General features: G+C 41.0%; 1 protein-coding gene across 6 annotated transcripts in view; it reads right to left on the bottom strand.

The window, feature by feature from the left end:
* Positions 1-1,926: 1,926 nt before the first annotated feature.
* The window catches only part of st3gal4 (ST3 beta-galactoside alpha-2,3-sialyltransferase 4), a 189,949-nt gene continuing 178,740 nt past the window's right edge, over positions 1,927-13,135 (bottom strand). For 5 of the 6 annotated variants that reach the window (XM_041174379.1, XM_041174376.1, XM_041174380.1 and 2 more), the window contains 3 exons: positions 12,287-12,430; positions 6,015-6,164; positions 1,927-3,461 (listed from right to left, as the gene is read on the bottom strand). In XM_041174379.1, coding sequence (XP_041030313.1) covers positions 3,372-3,461; positions 6,015-6,164; positions 12,287-12,430 — 384 coding nt within the window. In that variant the 3' untranslated portion in view covers positions 1,927-3,371. The remainder of the gene's footprint in view (positions 3,462-6,014; positions 6,165-12,286; positions 12,431-13,135) is intronic. The other variant, XM_041174381.1, reaches the window with a different exon arrangement.

The raw sequence follows: 13,135 nt of genomic DNA, 5'->3' as shown, positions 1-13,135 counted from the left end.
GGGCATAAAATGCTGGCCTTTGCAGCAGTGCTCACATCCCACAAATGAATATAAAATAATCGTGTCCTGCTCCGAGGCAGATACTCATTTTCTGAACCAATGGGTTTACATAGAGAACCTTTAACCATGTGATACTTCACATACAGGTTCTCTGATGAAGCATTCATAGCTGCAGGCTGCAGCACATAAGGGAAAGCTGCCAAAAACTGTAGGGTTTCCACTCAGTTGAATGAGCTTCTTCAGCACAATCTGCCCACCATCGGTAACACGTGCAAAAGATCACAGAATTCGATGAGCAAGTTAGATTCAGTGCGAATCCATTTTCCACCATCTTTCATTCCAGTTTAAAAAACATTGAACTAGAAGAGAGTCCTACAAAACTAGTCAATGAACAGTTGGGTAATGCTGACATTTAAAAATGGAACCAGGCAAGGCCCTCCCATAGGTCTAGTAATAAAAGTGACCCCACTTATTTGAATTAAAGAATTCTCATCTTCCCAGGTGAGATATTTTTCCTTTCTTTCCACAATCCAACATTAGCTTCCCAACCAAAAAACTTGTCAGGTCCTATAGATTTAATACAGTACTTTCACTTGTGCAATGAATGCTGGGATAACACTAACTTCATTGTCCCTTCCTTGTCCGAAATGTAAGAACAGTACCACAGACAAATATCACAGTGAGGCGGGCTGTGAAGGAGAGAGAGAGAAAGTGAGAAACCAAGCCAGAATAAAAAGGAAACAAAAATACACTTTTTAAAAATTCATTCATGGGATGTGGGCTTCGCTGGCTAGGCCAGCATTAATTGCCCATCCCTACTTGCCGATACCACTTCAACTGATACCACTTCACTGATACTACTTCAACCCCCTGAGGGCTACTCGGCCCTACTCTTTTCCAAGCAATGGCATTATTTGGAGCTGAAGAAGCGTACATTCTAGTTTTGCATTAACTGTCAAGTTAAATAGCTTTTTATTTGTACAGTTCTGCCAACTTTTGTTATTTGAAATCTCAGCTCTGTTCCCTCTCAAATGTCTTTTCTAAAATGAAAATAAATGTCCTGTTACTATTTTGCCATAGTGCGTTTTATAAAATAGAAAACGGGTATCGCAAGACCAACATCTGTCACAGCACAACCAATCCCTGGTGAACAGCCCAGACTGGGACAGAACCCCCATTAGGGGAATAAATCCTAAATCATGAACACCTGACCTTTGGGGCTCCATGGTGTGTATCTAAGCAGCGTATGAAACTTGAACGCTTCTAAATCAGGACAGACTTCCCTGTGGTCAGCAGATGTAGTGGAATTAGAAATATATTTACAAAAGGTTTCCTTTGTTGGGTAATGGCAGAGAAGAGATCATTTGAGCACATTTGCGACTTGGCTAGAGGGATGCTGAACAGAAGGGGAGGAGCTGAAGGGCACCTTGGAGGTGTTGGGACTCAGTGCCCTGGAAATCTCTTTGCTTCTGGAAATGTGGCTGGGTACTGAACCATCTGGAGGACCCAGAACAGGGAAGGTGGATAAACAGTGGGTTGTCAGTGGGCAGGAGGCAAATAACACATCTTAGGAAAAGGATCCTAAAGATCAGTAAAATACCTGGGGACAGAGGAACTACTAGCCATGCAGGGTTAGAGATGAGAGGGCAGGAATTAAAACTCCAGTGAGCTCTTTGTAGTACATAATAGAATTTTCACCCACATACCAAAACACGAAGATTAGTTCCATTATCCCATACTGTCATCACAGGAACTTATGTTCATAAGATAGGGTAGGTCAGAAAGCTTTGTAGTCCCAATCCTCTGCTTCACTGTGAGTGTGCATTGTCATTAGGAGAACAGAAATAACCTTCAAAAGTTCAAACTGAATGTAATTTTCCTCAACATACTCAATGTAGGTTATTTAAAAGAAAATCTAGACATTAATTATTTTTATGTCCACTTGAATTCCACTTTGGAAAACTTCAGACATTCAGAAGTCATTTTATTTTTTAAACTGAGAATCTCCAAATACATTCAGAGGTAGAAATTAGAGATAAGATTCCATTCAAAATGCTAAATCAACAGAAATGCTGTACAATACACTTAGCATATTCAATACTTGCCCATTTAGTGTGATTTTGTATAAACAACTTGCGCTTTTGAAGATCTGGAAAGAATTCCTCTGTCCAGTGATATTAGAGTACCACATTCAGTTTTTAATTGAAAAATTGCTACAGCCGCTTAAAATACAACAATTCCTCCATGCTGAGAGTTACATTGAGACACAGCCACAATAAGCATCACCAGTTTTGGCTGCCTCAACAGTCGAAAACACCATCACCATCTCACCCATGTGCTAAAATTTAACTCTTAAAAAGCAGACCCCCTCCACCATTGCCCAAACCAGGATTGGGCAGTGCGCTCTCTAAATAATGACAACATGGCACCAGCCGATATTAAGTACAGTTTCCCAACACCAAGGCAAAGTTAGCTAATCACTAGGGGATTCCAATCCTTCAATCCAAATCACTGGAATGAATCATCACAAGTGGTAATGCAGCTGGACTAGTAATCCAGAGACCCAAGCTATTGTTCTGGGGGCATGGGTTCGAATCCCACCATGGCAACTGGTGGAGCTTGAATTCAGTTAATAAATCTGGAATATAAAGATAGTCTCAGTAATGGTGATCATGAAGCCATCGTCGATTGTCGTAAAAAAAAAAAATCATCTGGCCCACGAATACCCTTTGGGGAAGGAAATCTGTCATCCTTACCTGGTCTGGCCTAATGTGCCCTCTGAAATGACCCAATGTCACATAGGAATTGGTGTTGTTGATTCGTTGCTGCTCCAACTCTCAGTGGAATAAGACTAAACAAATTTCACAAGTAAAAGAGGGAGACAGAACAAAATAGTTTAAAATGGGGAGATCCATGCTTAGCCTGGTGTGGCAAAATAAAGCATAGTGGAGCTCTGGAAAGTTCTTGTTAAGTCTACGCGGTCCTTTTTCCAATTACAATTAACACAAGTTTTTCAGACCTAGTGTCCGAAACAAGATTTTTTTCTTTGCATGGCTGAGAAATCAGATCTTGCATCTTCTGACTCTTTACTTCTAATGTTGTCCACAGTTACTCTGGTCAGTGTCCAAAATAGCATCTGAAGTTTGGCAGCTACATCAGTGCGAAGTAGAATCGCCTGCACTTGTTATGATGATCCTAGCAATGCCAGGGAGTTGACTGTGCCAAGGGCAATGATTATTCCATCTGTCACCCAGCACAAACCAGAACAGAGTGCACGCGCAAACTGTCCCCAGTCAGTAACCAGGGAAAACGCCACAATCAGTGTTTTAAAAGGAATATAAATAAAACTTGCCACTCATTGGGAAAAAAAATTACATCATAACAGTGAGGTATTTAATTGCTCCAGCATTCACCAGCTTCTTCAGAAACAGCTGCTCTTGTGTGACATTGTGCTCCGAGTTCTGCAGAAGTAAAGAGAAGTTGTCATAAAGGAGAACAGAACACCACGCTTATCCACTTGACCAGGAACAAGTAACATACAATGACCTGGGTTGAGTGACGACACTAGAGTTATTAAATCTTCCTTGCCCCAATCATGTTTGGAAAGTGTTCCTTGGCTTGTCTTGTTCAATTCTGCCTTACATCACCAATGGAAAATTTTTAGACCAGAACAAGGCTCCGTGGATGATCAGTCTCACATCACTACATAAATAGTTAACATTCAGGGGCCTTGTGCACAATCCCAATAAAATGACAGACCCTACACAACACTGCTGTTCAGGCAGTTTGTACACCTTTCTACAAGTGACCTTATCTCATACATCAGCTTACTTCAATGATTTTTGTCCCATTAAACAGAATCATTCATGATGCACTGGCATTACCCAACAGTGAAGCATGGAGGAAGGGAGCAAGCGGTACTGGGCATGGGAAAGTGCACAGGCAGGGTCATTGAAACATACAGCACAGAATTAGAACATTCGGTCTATTTTGCCAGTGCTGGTTCTTTGCCAGAACCATCCGATTAGTTTCGCTCCCCCAATCTTCCACACAGTCTGAAATATTTCTTCTTTCATGGATAAGTCATCATGTCTAATGACTAATAGCTCTTTAGTTATGATAAAGTGTACTTAAAAGCACATTATACCTACAAAAGTCTCTTGTCTTCTCCAAACAGTGTTAAATATGTTCAAGCTAACATCATGAATCAAGTTTACTTATTTACAAATTGATACAGAAAAGTAGATAGACACAACAAAAAATTCCTGCCAGGTTTCCAACACCACAGGGTTCATGATGTGCATTTCTAGCAGGTAAAGGGCAATGCTGAGAAAACGGAGGTGTAAAAATATTCTGAAAGGGTGTCATAAACAATAAAAATAAGTCAGTCCCCAAGACTTCTGAATGAAACGGACTTTCAAAAACTTCCCCAGTACAATGACATTGTGGACAATATCCATTTCATTCATTCAGAACAGAAAGACACTGAGAAAAGTCTCGCAGTACAGATTCCAAACCCAAATTCCCTAGTTAAATAGCGGTTTCAAATATACTATAATATAAAAGCAAAATATTGTGGATGCTGGAAATCTGAAATAAAAACAGAAAATACTGGAGAAACACAGCAGGTCTGACAGCATCTGTGGAGAGATAAGCAGAGTTAATGTTTTGAGTCTGTATGACCCTTCAAAACATGAATTCTGTTTTTTTTCTCCATAGATGCTGGCAGACCTGCTGGGTTTTTCCACCAATTTTTGTTCAAACATACCATGGTTTGACATGAGCAACTATGTTAATCCTTGGATAAGGCAAAATTCAATAGCAACTTCAACAAAGCTCCTAGGTTCTGGTACAGTGATAGGTTTAAGTGATGTGGCTAAGGATGACTGTGCTCTGACCTTCATTGTCAAGCTTTGCAGTAAAAAAAGCAACTTCCGCTTTAACTATAGCTATTTCAAAATTGTAAGAGTTAAAACAGGGAATCGTCAAGGCTTGGCGAGGAACAAGCCCGGCTTTTACTACAGCTCAATATTTTTGCATTACCAGGGACATGGCATACCAGGTAAGGGTAGATGTGTGTGCGGCGGGTGAGTTGGGCAGTTCAAGGTGTTGGGTGTGTGTATAGAATTTCAGCAGTTCCAGCTCTCCTCTCACTGTTTCCTGTTTCTTTGACTGACTGTGTAGAGATTGGCAGTGATCTCTCATTGTCGCTTTTACTGGGCACTACCAACCCCGTGACTGAAACTAACACTAATACTAAGGGAAGCTGGCATTAATGTAGCACATTTCAAAATCTCAAGGCGTCCCAAAACGCTTCTCAGTCAACAATCTACTTTTGAAATTTAGTCACTGTTGAAACAAAAAACAGCTGCCAATTCATGCATGGGCAAGGTTCCACAAACAGCAATGTAGTAATGATGGAGTAATCTGTTTTTAGTTGATGGCTGAAGGATAGATATTGGCCAGATCACCAGAAAGAACTCCCCTAGTCCTCTTCGAAATAATGCCACGGGATCTTGTACATCCACTGGAGAGGGCAGAAGGAGACTTGGTTTAACGTCCGACAGCTGGCACCTCTGACAATGCAGCACTCCCTCAGTACTGCACAGGTGTGTCGGCCTAGATTTCCTGCTCAAGTCTCTGGAGTGAAACTTGAACCCACTGGCTCAGAGGCGAGGATGTTACCTCTGTGAAACAGCTGGAACCTTCACTGGCATGTTAATCTATAACAATGTTGTGACAAAGCGCCATATCACCTTTACCCCTACCTTCCCTACCCTTGGCGTTAGGCAAACCTTCCCTTGTGTAAGCTGGAAGAATCAACCCGTACTGTATTGAGTCGCTGTTTAGTAGGGGCAGGATTCAGACAGATTAAACTGACCTTACATCACCATCGGGGTCCAAATCTGACTGATAGGAAACTCCAGGCCATTTTATAAATGGACATGTCACATGTCAGAGATATATACTGGGTGGAAAGCTTAAGGCAGAACTTAAATCCATCAGATACTTACAGACATTTCTTTCATGGTAGTTTTGCCATAGTAGTGAATGGGACTATTTTGTTGACTCAGTGGATAACCAAAGCCGGCAACATGGACCTCATCGCAATAGTTCAGAGCCACGGTGATAGCTAGAAATCCAGTGGTGGGATGCACTGGTTTCTGTAAGTACAGAAAAAAACATTGAAGTGAGAGGTCGCGATCCTGTGATGGATTGGCTGGCAGCTATGCTGGCACTACATTGCCTGTCTCCTTTACGTCTCAGTAATAATAAAAGCAAAATACTGCAGATGCTGGGGTTGTGAAATAAAAACAATAAGTGCTGGAAAAACTCAGCAGGTCTGGCAGCGTCTGTGGAGACAGAAACAGGGTTAATGTTTTGAGTCCAATTTTCCTTTACTATCTCACTTAGCCCCAATTACTACAGGCATCAGAACTTTGCAATATCTACATCCAATGTGACAACTGAGAGCAATGGATCAGAGATAATGAAGTAAAATATTTTGCTGAGTTAACTGTTAGACCAAAGATACACAGTGAGTAATCCTTACCCTGTTGAATAAACAGTTACAGTATGAGTGGTGACCTGAACATAAGAACATAAGAACTAGGAGAAGGAGTAGACAATTCAGCCTGCCCCATCATTCAATACGATCATGGCTGATCTCATTTCAGCCTCAAACCCAATTTCCCGCCCTCTTCCCGTAACCTTTCAACCTGTTACTAATTAAAAATCTGTCCATCCCCTCCTTAAATGTATTCAGCGTCCCGGCATCCACTGCACTCTGAGGTAGTGAATTCCACAGAGTCATGACCCTTTGAGAAAAGTAATTCCTCCTTATCTCTGATTTAAACCTAACACCCCATATTCTAAAACTATGGCCTCTTGTTCTAGAATGTCCCAAAAGGGGAAACATCTGCTCCATGTCTACTTTTTCTATCCCCTTTAGCATCTTATATACCTCAATTAGATCTCCTCTCATCCTTCTAAACTCTAGCGAGTATAGGCCTAAACTGCTCAATCCCTCCTCATAAGACAAGCCCCACATCTCTGGAATCAATCTGGTGAGCCTCCTCTAAACTGCCTCCAATGCAACTACATCCTTCCTCAAGTAAGGGGACCAAAACTGTGCACAGTACTCCAGGTGCGGTCTCACCAATGTCTTGTACAATTGCAACAACAGTTCCCTATTTTTACACTCTATTCCTTTAACAATAAATGCCAAAATTCCATTTTCCTTCCTTATTACCTGCTGTACCTGTATACTAGCTTTCAGTGATCCATGCACGAGGACACCCAGATCCCTCTGCACTGAAGCATTCTGAAGTTTCTTTCCATCTAAATAATAAGTTTCCTTTTTATTCTTCCAACCAAAGTGGATAACATCACACTTATCCATCTGCCAAATTTTGGCCTATTCACCTAACCTCTCCATATCCATTTGTAAATTTCTTATTTCTTCATTGCAACTTACTTTCCCACCTATTTTGGTGTTATCTGCAAATTTAGCTATAGTACCTTCTATTCCTGAATCCAAGTCATTAATATAGATTGTAAATAGTTGGGGCTCAAGGACCGAACCTTGTGGCACCCCGCTAGTTACAGCTTGCCATCCAGAAAAAGACCCATTTATCCTGGCTCTCTGCTTTCTGTTGGTTAGCCAATCTTCTATCTAAGCTAATATATTACCCCTAACTCCGTGTGATCTTATCTTATTTATTAATCTTTTGTGTGGTACCTTATCAAAGGTCTTCTGGAAGTCCGGGTATACTACATCTACAGGATCCCCATTATCCAGTTTGCTTGTCACATCTTCAAAGAGCTCTAGCAAATTAGTCAAACACAATTTACTCTTCATAAAACCATGCTGACTCTGATGGATTGCATCTTGACTTTCCAAATGCCCCATTACTACTTTCTTAACAATGGATTCCAACAATTTCCCAATGATAGGCATTAAACTAACTGGTCTATAGTTTCCTACGTTCTGCGCACCCCCTGCTTTTTGAATCAGGGCATTATATTAGCAATTTTCCAATCCGCTGGAACCTTTCCAGAATCCAGTGAATTTTGGAATATTATAGCCAATGCATCCACTATCTCCGCTGCCACTTTCTTTAAGACCCTGCGATGTAGGCCATCAAGTCCTGGGGACTTGTCATCCTTTAGTCCCAATAGTCTGCTCAGTGCTTTTTCTCTAATGATGGTGATTGTTCTAAGTTCCTCCTTCTCTATATCCTTTGCTCTACCTGCTACTATTGGGGTGGTACTAGTGTCCTCCACAGTGAAAACTGAGGCAAAATATTGATTAAGCATCTCTGCCATTTCTGCGTTCCCCAGTATTAACTCCCCAGTCTCATCCACCAAGGGACCAACATTCACTTTAGCTACTCTCTTTCCTTTTATATGTTTGTAGAAGCTTTTGCTATCAGTTTTTACATTTTGTGCTAGTTTTCTTTCATAATTTACCTTTGCTCTTTTTATTTTTTTTTTTAGTAACCCTTTGCTGATCTTTAAAAGTTTCCCAATCTTCCAGCCTGCCACTGACCTTTGCTATTTGGTACGCCTTAGTTTTTGCTTTTGTTATCTTTAACTTCCTTGCTTAGCCATGGGTGCTTTTTCCCCCTCTTACCACCTTTCTCCCTCTTTGAAATATATTTTACTTGAGAGAAATTGAATATCTTCCACTGTTCATCAACTGTCCTACCTTGTAGTCTTCCTGCCTAATCCACTAGGGCCAAATCTGCCCTCATGCCTACGTAGCTACTTTTGTTTAATTCCAGAACACTAGTGTGGGACTCAAGTTTCTCGCTCTTTAAATCTCTTTAACGAGGTCTTTAAAATCATGAAAGGGTATTGTAGGATAGACGGAGATTTTTCTTTTGTGGGTTTGTGGATGGATTTGTGGACTTTTGAAGATTTGTGGAGGAATCCAAAACTAGAGATCATAAATATAAGGTAGTCACGAATAAATCCAATTGGAGAAATTTCTTTATCCAGACAATGGTGAGAATGTGGAACTCGCTACCAAAAGATGTGGATGAGGTGAATAGCATGCGTGCGTTTAAGGGAAAGCTAGATATGTGCATGAGGAGGAAATGAATAGAAGGATATGTTAATATGGTTGAACAATAGGGTTGGAGGAGGCTGGTGTGCAGTATAAATATTGCACAGACCAGTTGGGCCAAATGGGCCGTTTCTGTGCTGCTTCTAAGTGACTCTATATAATTAATAGTTCTGTATACACCTTGAGTGCCGCTTACCTTGCTGAATAAACCTCAACTCCACTCTGGTTACATGCTAAATGCCAACACTGTTGCCTTAACCCTTACTTTGCAAAAAAAAAACATGGGCTCCACAGTCACACAACAAGATATGTGTTACATTAATAGGTAATGAGACACTTTTCAACAATGCCTTAGTATTTTCAGTATTGCTGAAGAAAGGCATTTTGTCAAAGCTTTTCATCTTGCACTCATCAGGACAAGAATACCAATGTCAGGGGAAGCAACAACTTTATACTGTATGAGGAGGGAGTGCTGCTTGGTTGGCAAGTGGATTCTGATTTGGTAGAGGAGTTGCCATGGAAAATGCACCAGTTAATGGTGACTGACAGTTAACTGCCAAGTATTGTTTGAAACTTAAACCAGGCAGCTTGACTCTGATTGGTCAAGACATTGCCCTGAGCAATGAACCAACGAATAGCTATCTCTTATTTTCTTTAGCTGAAACAGGTGCAATGTGTGTACATGTTCGTTCTATCTGCAAAGAACAGGAATAATATTATTCCAGTACACGCAAATGTGCCACTGCAAGCCCAACTACACTGGTTGTCAGTGTACTTTTTAGCACACTGAGGATTATTTAGCAAATGTTACCCAATTGCGGAATCACATCTAATGTTGGACACTGTGTTTTGAGTTTTGCAAGCATGGCCTCGTTGGGTACAGTCTGTACTTTGCCTGTTGCGAAGAGACATGCGGAAGGGACAATTTGTTTGAAACAATCCGCCAGTCTTTGGGATGTACGGCCTACATACCGAGCATCACACTGGCACTGAAATTCACATACCACATTACTCATTTGTGTGATAGACGGAACATCTTTTTGGCTTTGATGGCAGCAACCTGTTAGTGGCAAATACCACTCGTGTTGCTACTACATAGCAGCAGCGTGAAACAGCTAGTTTTACCTGTTGCCCAAATTTTGAGATACCTTGTCCTTCCACAGTAATCTGAGATAGACTGGGTACAACAACAACTTGCATTTAAGCAACTATGTTTAACATAGAACAACGTCCCAAGGTGCTTTGCAGGAACATTATCAAATAAAATCTGACATTGCGTCACAAAGAGATATAAGGACTGGTGACTGAAAACTTGGCCAAGGAGATGGTTTCTAATGAGCATCTTTAAAGGGAGGAGAGGAGCAGAAGCAAAGAGGCTTATGGGATTCTAGAAGGTAACAAAAAAAGGAAAATTTTCAGCTAATGGAGGTGAAAGGTCAATGTGCCTAGGTGGAAGGTAAACACCAACAATAACTGGTTGGACTTATCAGGAATACATGGTTCATCATTTATATGTTTTAGAATATAACTTGTGGTTTTAGAAATTAATGTTTTAACTGTAGAGAACGGGGGAGGCGGGGTGGGGGGGAGAACTAATTTGAAATGGGTAAACATCTGATGAGAATGCAACCCTAACAAGCCTGAGTTGATTACAATTCAAATAAGAGGTTATGTGTATCGAAAGACTGGGCAATGTTGACTTAAAAGGTCAGAGTAGAAGAGTAAGAGTCATAAAACATGGATGACCTTTTGGTGGAGACATGATGTTTGCAATCCTTGCAGTAAGGGCAGTCCAAAGAGATGTGTTTATTTTGTGATTTGAGCTAAATTATTTAGAAAGCGTTTGGTAAGCCCTGAAGGGTTATAAAATCCATTTCTTGCTTTGGATCAAAGAAGAAATTTTAAGCAAGGGATATTTAACCTAAAGGTCTGTTTGAGAACATCCCACAGCAGATGCTAAGTCGTCATGGAGATGAGCGGGGCTTAGGGAGATTCTCTGGTTTTCATTCATCTGGATGCTTGCTGAGTGAGTTAGCTTTTGCAACTTGGATTTTGTGAGGTGTAGTTAACTGAGAGGAGATAGCCAAAGTAAAACACAGTTAGTTAGTCCTGCAGTTTAAGCAGAGAAAATGCTAACTTCATCACTCATCACACGGAATGCAGGTGAGGCTTAATCTCAGTTTAGATTTCATGAGGCAGCAGAAATTGGAAGAATTATTCTAGCTTGCAACTACAAGAAAAATCTACAGTGGTCCTCACAGAGTCTTGTGGTAAAAGAAAGCAACCAGCAGATTAGCTTGAAAGCATTGAGAAAATAACCAGAACAAGGATCTGAGGCATTACAGTCAATCTTTGGCAAACAAAAGCTTTACCTCTGAGGACAGCTGGAACTGAGGAGAATTAATTTCCAGAGGAATACAGCATATTTATGAGTTTTCCTTACAGAAGTAAGTAACTTTAAGATTGATGTGTCTTATAAGGAAAATGCTTGAGGGGAAGTAAGGAGTAAAACTGAATGCATAATATATTTAGTTATAATTTATAGTGCTAAGACTGCTTGTTTGGTTTAATTTTAAATGCAATAAAGTTTGTGTTTTTTTGGAAAACATGGAATCTTGTGGCGTAGTTCTATTGATAACATTACTGGACATTTGGATTTCTCCTTAAATGTTATCAGTCCCTAACAGAATTGTAACAGACCATATGGTTTGTTTCTACGCAAATTCTTTGCGCTAACCCAGGCCTGAGAAGCTAAAGGGTAATGAGAGCTTCACCAGTTCCACAAACAGCACTTCAAATTCATAAGTCATAAATCCACCACCTTCAACAGTCACCTCCTCCACACTGGCGCACAGTGGCAGCAGTGTGTACCATCTGCAAGACGCACTGCAGAATCTCACCAAGGCTCCTTTGACAGCACCTTCAAAGCCTCTGACTTTGACCACCTAGAAGGACAAGGGCAGCAGAAGTATAGGAACACCACCATCTGCAAGTTCCCCTCCAATCCATACAACATGCTGACTTGGAACTATATTATTGTTCGTTCACTGTTGCTGGGTCAAAATTCTGGAACCGCCTCCCTAACACCACATGGACTGCAGCGGTTCAAGGAGGTGACTCACCACCACCTTCTCAAGGACAATTAGATGGGCAATAAATGCTGGCCTAGCCAGTGACACGCAAATCCTGTGAAATAATAAAAAAAAATGTTCTTACCTTCTTGGACTTGGGAGGCAACTTCAGTGGAATCTTCAGTAATTTGGTAGCAGCTTGGTGAATGTAATATGGATTGAGGATCCGGATATTAGAAGGATTTGCTTCCCAGATCAAGGGCGGAGGCTTCCAAAATCCCTTCCTAAACTAGAACAAAAAGAAATAGTGCAGGTTTAGGGGAGAGAGTTGAAGCGACAATAATCATTAATACTCAACTGCTAATGAGTTAATGGAAGGTGGTCAGCAGAACCTCTTAAGTTCCTTCCATATAAAGCCACAAAGGCAGAAGTGTCCATGGGTCCAATAAGCTGGAGCAACCAGAGCTGTATATTGATCAGGAGGCCATTCAGCCCCTCGAGGCTGTTCCACCATTCAATTAGATCATGCCTGATCTATGACCTACCTCCATTTGCCTGCCTTGGTTCAAAATCCCTTAGAACCCTACAAAATGAGGGGCAGTCACACTCATTGAGTGAGAAATGAGTTCCAAATCTGACTCATATGTTTACGATTCAATTTTGATTCCAGGTTTCCTTTTAAATGAACTGGTATTTTGTGGACAGTCTTTCCTCTTCAGCAACCATCTACACTGGTCCTCGCCAATTGCATTATTCTTCCTCAAAAGGAAGAATGACTGCACATCCCAACACTCCATTTTGGTGGGGTCAGACAGCCATAATCGAGGTAATCTGGATTGATCCCAACTCCAGAACGTGCGCCAGGAGAGGGTCAGCATATTTTACTTCCCATAGCGGTGTTGATCTGCTTTAGTTAGAATCGATTCTGCCCTATCTCTTGAAGAGCAATCCAGTCAATTCCACTCCCCACACAACTCATCAAAGTCCATGGGAA

The sequence above is a fragment of the Carcharodon carcharias genome, chromosome 25 (assembly GCF_017639515.1).
Source record: "Carcharodon carcharias isolate sCarCar2 chromosome 25, sCarCar2.pri, whole genome shotgun sequence".
NCBI lineage: Eukaryota > Metazoa > Chordata > Chondrichthyes > Lamniformes > Lamnidae > Carcharodon > Carcharodon carcharias.
Note: the sequence above shows the minus strand (reverse complement) of the source record. Positions and strands in the feature narration are given on the sequence as shown.